A 10,329-nucleotide genomic window follows, 5' to 3' on the forward strand; every position below is an offset into this window, starting at 1 on the left:
AGAACATGTAGTGTAACTGTAGTTTAAAAAACTTCTTAAAAATACATTAAAAAATAATTCCCTGTGAGGGGCAACTTAGGCCCAGTGGGCCACCAGGCTTGCAATACACTGGGGGAAACCCTGTGTATATAGAAGTAAAAATGTATGTTCATCACTCAGAGTCACATTTAGAAGTGGACTGGCACATTGTGATTGGATTTCAGCCAGGTGCAGTGCGACCACAATTGTAAAAAAAAAAAAACATAATAAAATCCACCCAACGAATTCAAAGGCCACCTAACTCCACTTCTTTCTGCTAGCTTAAGCTACAAGTTGTAGCTATAGCTTGCAAAAAAATAATTAAATGTGCGTCCTTGTGCACATGAGAAAACGGGGAGCCACACTAAAACATTCTCCATAGCATTACTAGTGGCAAATGTACTTCACAAGGTACATTTAATACACAGGGGGAAATGAGCCTTAGCCCTTATATCTTAAGCCAGTTTCAAAATCAAGAATGGTCTCCACAGACTGCCTCAGAAACAAAGGTGAAGGAGGTACCTCCTCTAATAAGCGCTGTATGTATACTCACAGACACACAAGCAGGGGTTTTCCTGGCTCAGAATGGGCCGTTGGGTGGGGACACATTAAGTAGGGGGGTCTGGGGGCCCTCCCCCAAGAAATCTTGAGCGTAAAATACTTCAATTCCTACATTCTGATACATTTTTAGGCACCAATTTATTGTAAAAACGCCTATATTTATGGAAAGGAAATCACAAAATTCTGGTGGTAGGTAACAATTCAAAATACAAAATATAATGGAATATCATTATATTCAGTGTTCCAGTAAGGGGGCTTCCACATCCGCGACATGGGCCCAGATAGACTACACTTGACCCCAAAGTCCAGTTGTTTAATCGGAAGGCCTATGAACAGGGCTTGTTCATAGGCATGTTATGCTCCCAAGTTGAAAAATGTAGGATTGACTTAGTAGGCTACTGCTTTTACTGCTAATATGTACAATAATACAATCATGTTATGGATACAAAACATTATGAAGTGTAATGTTTTCTACATTATATTGATCAAAAAAGTATCAGTAATAGAACAGTGTTACGGACCACCACAGTTCATGCATACATGTGAACCGCGGATAAATTGCAGAGTTTGGTGAAGAAGTGACACTACGTGAATGGGGCACAGCAGAAAGACCTGATCTGTTCGGGGTCATGTGTACACCTGTAGGCCTACACTTCGCATCAGATGTTAAAACCAACTGTACCAAAACACAGACTTGGACTACTATTTAACGCGACTACGAGACGACAGACAGCAGTCGGAGCTCCGGCAGAGCTCTGCGCCCGTCAGCAGCGGCTTCTCACTGCGCAGCCGGTCCCCCAGAGCAGCATGATCCCCGGGAGAGTCTGCTACAGTCTGAACTCTGCAAACAGAGCTCACCCCTGAGAGTGTTTGTGCATTTGGAAGACAGCACCTGCTGTTTATAATGAAGTAATGGGAAGGGAGACCTACTATGTCTGAAATGTAAACTCTGGCAGCAGCTAGCAGCTCTACAAATGCTGGAAAAACCATTGCATACAAACACCTCAAACTCCGTCTGGGAAAATTAGCTTCTTTACATGTTTAAACATTTAAATACAAAGAAAATAGCCCCCAATCATGTTAACATGTAATCAAATAGGACCATGCATCTGAGTATATTTTAAGGGGTTTCTGCTCCTCTGTTTTAGTAATTTCACAATGTGTGTGTCCCTTAAAGCCACTTGATGGACACGTTTACCAAACATGTCATTGCATAAGTAAAAGCAGTTTCATTTTGATTGTAAAAACTGCCACTTACCATCCTTCCTCTCTCTGACTGGCAGCAGGTTGGGGGCAGGCTGCAGGGACAACTCTTGCAGCTCATTGGCCACAGCTTCACTCTGAGGGCTGGGGATGAAGGCACCTGCATTTGATCTCTCTCCCAACTTGGTCTCCATGGTTACTAGGTATTCAGCGTGAGGCTCATAGACAGACCTAGGAAGTGAAGAAGCACATGAATGCATGCATGAATGGTGAAAACTGTGCTAGTGCTAGCTCTTTAATTGATATGCTCTCTCTCTGTATCCACTTTTTTTCCTTCCTTTCATACTCCCTGTTCTACCCGTCACATACACCACCTTCTATCTTTCCCTCCAACTCTCTCTCTCTCTGTCTAAATGACTCATTTCCAGTTACATGAGCCTGTATTTAACAGTGAAGACATAACAGAGGTAACAGATACCCAGCGTTGATAATGGGACACCCACTCCGTTGTTGTGGCAACTCACCATTAGGGCTGGGTACTGAATTCAATACTTTTTAGGCACCGAACGAATTACCTCTAAAGTATCGAGTATCGAAAATTGCCTCGTCATTCAATACCCAATTTCAATACCAAAGTAGTAAATCTCATCAGAGTCAGTGAGCCAATAAGCATGCAGCATGCTTCTACCAAGACCTAATATTGCTGGTGATTGGCTGTCTAACGTTACATGTCGTAGAGGCACGCAGGAAAAACTCTACGTTACGCACAGAGACGGGGCTCACGTAGCAGGAGCTGAAAAATAAATTTAAAAGATTTGCGTTGTAATGTTCAATGTTGTAATTTCTTTTTGTCAAAATGGATTTATTAAAACTTGTTCTTTATTTATTTTATTTTATATTTTATACTGTCCAACCAGTAAAACATGTCCTGTTCTGTAGACATGGTCCTTATTTACATATTCATGTTGTACCAGTCCAATATGACAGGCAGTTGAAATAAACACTGTGTTGTATTTGTTATGAATCTATTTCAATGGGTTTTCCCGTAACTTTTGTAATTTTATGTTTAAAAATATCGAAATTAATATCAATATCGCAATATTCATAATATATATCGCAATATCACATTTTCTCCATATCGTGCAACCCTAATTGCCACGGAAAATATCGCGATACTATGCTGTATCGATTTTTCCCCCACCCCTAGTATACAGTAGTCCTATATTGGCTTATGGCAGCTATATCAGAGTTGGCATATACTGTATGGTGGCCAATTAGTGACAAGAAATTGAAGTGGAGAAATACCAAAGATCGCCATTACATAGTTTGTGTTATGGTGTGTTGTGTTTTATCTTATCTTATTTTGGTAGTCTGTTTCTGTTCTGTATTTTGCTTAGTTTCCTGTTTTATTTTGATAGTCTGGTTTTACTTCATGTCTTGTGTTTTCCCGCCTTTTTTGATTGTTCTGCCCAGCCCTAATGTGTTTCACCTGTTTCCCAGCCCTTGTGTCACCTGTCTTGTGTTACCTCGTTACCCTGTGTATTTAGTCTTTGTGTTTTTTTTTTTTTTTCCCTTGTCCTTTGTCAGATCATTGTTTGTAGTATGTCCCTGCGTCAGCGTGCTTTGTGTTTTTTCCTGCCAGTTTGTTTGTTCCAGTAGTGTTTTGTGTGTCAGTCAAGATCAAGTTTTTTTACTCCCTGGATTTCCTTTTGTTTCTTGTTCCTGTGTTTGGACGTCTTTTGTTTTTTTTCGTATTTCCAGTTCTCCTTTTTACCTTTGCCCTGGAATCAGTTGTTGCCTGCTCATTCGGGACTCCCTTTGTTGATAAGTTCTTTGTTCTTTTTGCCTAATAAAATCCACAAGCTCAACTCTCGCCTATCTGCTCTCTGCTTTTGGGTCCACCATTCCCTGCAACATACAACAGTTTGTCTACCAGAGAGCACTGACATGTTTATTTTTATACTGTCTAATGTCCTGTTCTGTACCAATCATAAATGTAAGGGACTCATTAAAAAATTTGTGTTTAATAAAAATGTTTGACAGACTGTTGTAGCTGTGTTAAATGAATAGTGAATGAGTGTGTTACATCACAACTCTACGCAAGATTTATCCCAAACTATCAATAAAAATATCTTGCACTTGGTTAGAGCAACGCTCATAAATGCAAGGGCTGCATGGTGTCATACTTTTGTTTGGTACTTTTCAAGGCTGCATTCACACACACTGAAAATGCAAGTCTCTCCGTCCATTTTGAATAGGGGTAGTGCGAAAAATCTGCGGTGTCCTGCGGAAAAAGGTTGAAACAGATTTTTTTTTTTTTTTTTTAGACTAGGTGTGGGAATCACCAGAGGCCTCACGATACGACATCATGAAACGTATGTCACGGTACGATATTATTGCGATATTATTGCGATATATTGCAATGTATTGCCTTTTTCCAACTTCAAATTCTTCCCAATTTCAAATTATGTCCCCAAAAAGAAACTTTGTCAACATCTGTTTTATCTAAAAATATACATTTCTCTGTATGTTCATCTCACTTCAATTTTGTTGTTGCAAAATGGGATTGTCAAGCAGACAAACTGACCAACACACATACGGTATAATAATAGATCGATACTTGGCGTGTGTATCGATACAGTATTGCCACAGAAAATATCGCAATACTATGCTGTATCGATTTTTTCCCCCACCCTTAGTTAAAACAGATTAAACTTTTGAAGAAACACAACCCGAAGTCACCCTGTTGTGGCCAATCAGGTAAGCGGCGATCAGTCCATCTGTGTTGAGGCGGTGTGAGAGTCCAGAGGCCTGTACTACGAATCAAGATCAACATGTCCTGGATTTCTTACCCGGCTTCACTAACCCTAACAACCGCGGTCCCGCATAAGCTGTGTCACGACGGTGGTTAACAACTAGTTCGCAATCCAGCGGCGCACGCGTTCACATAAAAGAGGCGGTGTTTGCGCAGCATGACCAATGGCAAACATCTACCAGAGCTGCATATTTTAAACAAGAAGAGCAAACTATAATTCTATATAAATATGAAAAACACAGACACGGTTGAACAGGCAAAACGCAGAAGGAAAGCTGGCAAAAAAGCCGACGCTGTTATGCATAAATCACAACGCTTAGCTTATCAATATCCAGTGGTGTAGTCTACGTGATAGTAAGCTCCAGGATTTCCATATACTCACTTAAAAATGCCCAATGACACGTAACAACATACTTTCCATTATATGTTTGATATATTTTGAATTGTCATCTGTGCTTTATTCTTCACATAGGCTCAATGGAGGTATTTCACCATAAACTGGTGCATAAAAGTATATCGGAATGTAGGAAATGAAGTCGTTGATGCTTAAAACTTCCCTGGGGGAGGACACCCAGACCCCCCACTATGATATGCCCCCCTCCTCCCCCAAAGGCAGATTCTGGCCAATATACAGTACAGTACACCCACTACAATACATTAGACAAAAAAAAACTGGTCACTTCCCCATCAGTCAGGCACAAGATCTGACCATATATAATTACACTTTTGCATTCCATAAACTGTCGTTGCTTTAGGCTTTTATTTCAGTTGCAACCCTGGCAACTAATAACTAAAAATTATTTTTGGTCTGAGGAGGAAAGTTCCAAGCTTGAGGAACTAGAGAAAGATGACATCCGGGAACCATTTAAGTTCAAATTCTCCACAATCGAGGACATGTGGCTGTTTTGTGATGAGATTTGTGACAAACGAGGATACTTGGCATATTGTGAATGTAAAGTGGAGTAGTAACAGTCAATAAAAGCTTAGCCACAACCACCAGCCTACTTTTTACATTCACAGGACTGATTGAGGACATTGTTTTTTGGGGATTTTTTTCCTGTGTGCCAGTTAGTGTCCAAAACCAGCTGTAAGTTCAAAGATTACCTCTAGTTTTTATGTATTGTGATATCACCATGTTTCTAGTTCTATACCCGTTTCTGCAGGTGTAGTTTTTGATATTTTGAATTTCTCTAAAGAAGATTGCAGCGCCAATTTGTCATTTTATTTTCATTATTTGTAAATAAACCGTCTGTTGAAAACGTACAAACCGGTGTCTCAGGTTTACTCTGTGGCTTGGGGCATAACAGCTGAGATTACTTCAGTATGTATAACCCTCTGAGCAGACATTAACTTGTGTCAATAAATACATTTTTCATTAGGAAATGCATATTCCATTAAGCTCAACTATTTTACATGTCTTTACTAATGTCGCTAAACTATAGGCTATGAATGGCGTTTATTTTGACACTTGATGTAGGCTAATGCGATAATAATGCTGGTAGACTTATAATGCAACGTATAAATTCATGTTTTTCGTGTTAGTGTTGATTAATTTAAAATTAATTAAGAATAAATCAACAACAAAGCGGCTTCTTCAAAAAGTGTGTATACAGTTATATTATAAAGTTTCTTGCGCATAAGAGATCGTCAGATAACCTGATCGTCAGTCAACCGTTAACCACCGTTAGCGTAACTTATTTATTACAAACCATCCACATTCGGTATTATCATTCGGCAATTTATTCGGCAATTTGCAAACGTAACCCGTGGATTCAGGGTCTTCAGTCCTTTAAGAGACGCACAAAAAGTTTGTTATTTCCGGTCCTGACACTGGAGGCAGCCTGAGAGTGGAGCCTGCAACGGAAGCAGCCTGACACTGGAGGTCTGCAGCCAGACCCCCCTCAAAATATGTGGCTCTGGTAGATGTTTGCGATTGGTCGTGCTGAGCAAACACCGCCTCTTTTATGTGAACGCGCGCCGCTGGATTGGGAAACCCTGGGTTGATTGAACTAGTTGTTAACCACCGTCGTGACACAGGTTATGCGGGACCACGGGTGTTAGGTTAGGTGAAGCCACGGCGATTGAACCCGGTAACAAGTGATCCACCGTCGTGGTACAGAAAACCCTGGGTTGAACCTGAAGTTTACCTCGTTAACGCCAAATCTTGCTTCGTAGTACAGGCCTCAGTACAATAAAACGGTAAACCTCACCTCCATCCTGCCACAAGAAAGTTTAAAAACTCTATGAAAAACAAAACACAATGCAACTGCCCATGACTTTGTGTATCAGACTGTTTCCCTGCAACAAGCTCCAGCACAAAGCACAGTCCCTCATCTCTTTTCTTTCTCTCTTTCTCCATGAAATAGGGATGGGTGTATCGATCCTGTGGTATCGATAGATCGATATACTCACGCTACTCATTTGGCATTGATTTCCTTAAAAAAATATCGATATAAACTAAAAAATAATAATTGGGGGTGTATGCATCACTTTCAGCTGTTTTAGATTACTTACTTAAATTACTATGTGCCGGGATACCCCTGTACCTGGCGGCGTTGTTTTTGTTCATATTTAATTTATTTACTTCATATTTATGTTATTTATTTTAATTTTAATTTTATTATGTATTGACCATAATACATTTTGTATAAATGGTCTGTATTTGTCTTGTGATTTGTCTTAAATGTAATAATATTTTACTGACAAAAATTGCCAATAAGAAATTAACGGTATCGGTATCAGTATCGATATCAATGAAAATGCAAGAAAAAGTATCGGTATGGTATCGAATCCTAAAAGTGTGGTATCGCCCATCCCTACCATGAAATGAAGCTGCCTTTAAGTGCAGTCTAACGGAAGAAAAAAAAAAAAAAAATATATATATATATATATATATATATATATATATATATATATATATATATATATATATATATATATATATATATATATAAAGTTACTTGTGTGATACATTGGGGGGTTAAATAACACAACAGGACATTACACAAATGGGCCATTAAAGTGACCCTCCCACCACCGTACAACCTGCGGCAAATAGCCCGGACCGACTGATCCATATGAAGGTAAATATGGTGCAAAAGGGAGAGCTTGTAGAATACAATGTGAGAACTTGCAGAACAAAAAATCTGAACTTGTATGTTAAAATTTGCACTTGTAAAAATTTTATTTGCACTTGTAAAAATAAAATTTGCACTTGTAAAAAATATTCACACACATGTGATCTGAATTTGAAGTCATACAAAGAAAAAAAACATGAGAGCTTGTAAAAAAAATCTGAACTTGTAAGTTGAAATTTGCACTTGTAGAAAATGTTCACACACCTGTATTCTGAATGTGAAGTTACAGAAAAAATATTCACAAATGTGTATATTGATATTTACATGAACACAATGACAGCTGCAAACTTATAATGCAACATTTACTCGTATACTTTTTTTTTTACTCTGGTTCATTTACCATCACAACCACAACTCAGTGATTACAACCTCTCGAATCTGTCACTGCAACTTCACATATGTGCTCTCTCGCATCACAAAGTGGCCAATCTGCGCACCTCGACTTTCACAACACTCTTGACGATACATTTGGTGCAAAACTAATTTGTACCTGTGGACTTAGGCTGTGGAGCTCTGAGATAACAGAACGGGAAAAGCCTTCTTATATACAGTCTATGGGAAAAGCAGGGTTTCTATCGCCAGATGAGGGACAACTCTGTCCGGCTTATTTATGTAGCATGGAAACTTGGTGGAATAGAATGCTAGCGTTAGCTTGCTAACTAGCAGCCAGCCCGCTTCTAAATAAATACCTTTTAATTATCTAAACACTTTTTAACAGTCAAACTAAAACACTGGCGGTGAGCTCCACGGCCTGCAGCCGCAGACGGACCGTCATCAGTGGGGATCGACCAGCGTAGCAACACTGCTTTTGCCAGAAAGCTTCGCTGCCGACCTCGACCTGCAGTCGGAGCTCCAGCGGGACAAGGAGAGCCCCACATCCGGTAGCAGCGGCCCATCCCCCGGCCATGACCAGAGCTTGCTTTGCTGATGTTGTGCATCCCTGCTAAGAATTGCACCCGCTTGGGCAGAAACAATAATTTCTGCAGAATTCATTGCTGCCGAAAATTGCATCTAAGTAGCAAGGAAATGCTACTACAGAGTCTGATAAAACATTGATGTCTCTCTAAACCTTCTAAAATCCTAATCATTATTGATGAACATGACAGAGAGATTTACTATATTGCCTAGTTTTTAAACAGTACTTTGCCTTATAAAATCATTATTTTCCCTAGTGGATGCAATTCTCGGCAGGGATGCGAAACTTGGCACCTGTTACCCACTGATGACGGTCCGTCTGCGGCTGCAGGCCGTGGAGCTCACCGCCAGTGTTTTAGTTTGACTGTTAAAAATGTTTAGACAATTAAAAGGTATTTATTTAGAAGCGGGCTGGCTGCTAGTTAGCTAACGCTAGCATGCTATTCCACCAAGTTTCCATGCTACATAAATAAGCCGCACAGAGTTGTCCCTCATCTGGCGATAGAAACCCTGCTTTTCCCATAGACTGTATATAAGAAGGCTTTTCCCGTTCTGTTAACTCAGAGCTCCACAGCCTAAGTCCACAGGTACAAATTAGTTTTGCACCAAATGTATCGTCAAGAGTGTTGTGAAAGTCGAGGTGCGCAGATTGGCCACTTTGTGATGCGAGAGAGCTCATATGTGAAGTTGCAGTGACAGATTCGAGAGGTTGTAATCACTGAGTTGTGGTTGTGATGGAAAATGAACCAGAGTAAAAAAAAAAGTATACGAGTAAATGTTGCATTATAAGTTTGCAGCTGTCATTGTGTTCATGTAAATATCAATCTACACATTTGTGAATATTTTTTCTGTAACTTCACATTCAGAATACAGGTGTGTGAACATTTTCTACAAGTGCAAATTTCAACTTACAAGTTCAGATTTTTTTTACAAGCTCTCATGTTTTTTTTCTTTGTATGACTTCAAATTCAGATCACAGGTGTGTGAATATTTTTTACAAGTGCAAATTTTAACATACAAGTTCAGATTTTTTGTTCTGCAAGTTCTCACATTGTATTCTACAAGCTCTCCCTTTTTGCACCATATTTACCTTCATAGATCCAGTGTGAATGAACCCTAACATCCATATTTACAAAGAATAGTGAGGCCATTGAGCTTTCGTTTTTGTTGACATACACTAGCAATGATAATTAAGTCTTCGAGCCCAAAATTAAAAAAAGTAAATAAATAACTAAACGAGCAGCAGTTGTCATTGGTTTGACAGTCTACTTGAAAGCAGCTCTGCACACAAGAAGAGCATTTACAGTGCTGTCGGCATTACGCAGCATGCATTGCAGTCAGCTCTGTTGTAAATACGTACCTGAGTACTACCTTTGTTCATGTATGGTGTCCATGTTTTTGGCTATTTCACGGACACAACCAAAAAACTAGCAGAGTTTTTGGCTAGTCCGGGGAAGTTGACAAGTTTGTGCGATACACATAGTTAAGTAAACGATGAGAGAACTATAAGTTCCTGTTAAAACTTTCAAAATACGACTCGTATTGTTTACCAGGAAAGAAAAGTTGTAAAATAATCCTTACAATTGTTTTGAAAGGAACACCGCTTAACCTCCGGTATTGCGTCTCTACGCAGATTCTTCAACACTTCCTCCGGGATACTAAACCGAGGCAGAACCTCGC

The 10,329-nt window shown here is 39.5% G+C and overlaps 1 protein-coding gene across 4 annotated transcripts in view; it reads right to left on the reverse strand.

Moving 5' to 3' along the window:
- Positions 1–10,290, reverse strand: part of LOC116065234 (myocardin-related transcription factor A-like) — a 41,790-nt gene extending 31,500 nt beyond the window's left edge. For 3 of the 4 annotated variants that reach the window (XM_031320646.2, XM_031320645.2, XM_031320643.2), the window contains exons 1-2: positions 10,010–10,290; positions 1,838–2,013 (exon numbers count right to left, since the gene is read on the reverse strand). In XM_031320646.2, coding sequence (XP_031176506.2) covers positions 1,838–1,976 — 139 coding nt within the window. In that variant the 5' untranslated portion in view covers positions 1,977–2,013; positions 10,010–10,290. The remainder of the gene's footprint in view (positions 1–1,837; positions 2,014–10,009) is intronic. The other variant, XM_031320642.2, reaches the window with a different exon arrangement.
- Between the last annotated feature and the right edge of the window lie 39 nt (positions 10,291–10,329).

Source organism: Sander lucioperca, chromosome 21 (assembly GCF_008315115.2).
Source record: "Sander lucioperca isolate FBNREF2018 chromosome 21, SLUC_FBN_1.2, whole genome shotgun sequence".
NCBI lineage: Eukaryota > Metazoa > Chordata > Actinopteri > Perciformes > Percidae > Sander > Sander lucioperca.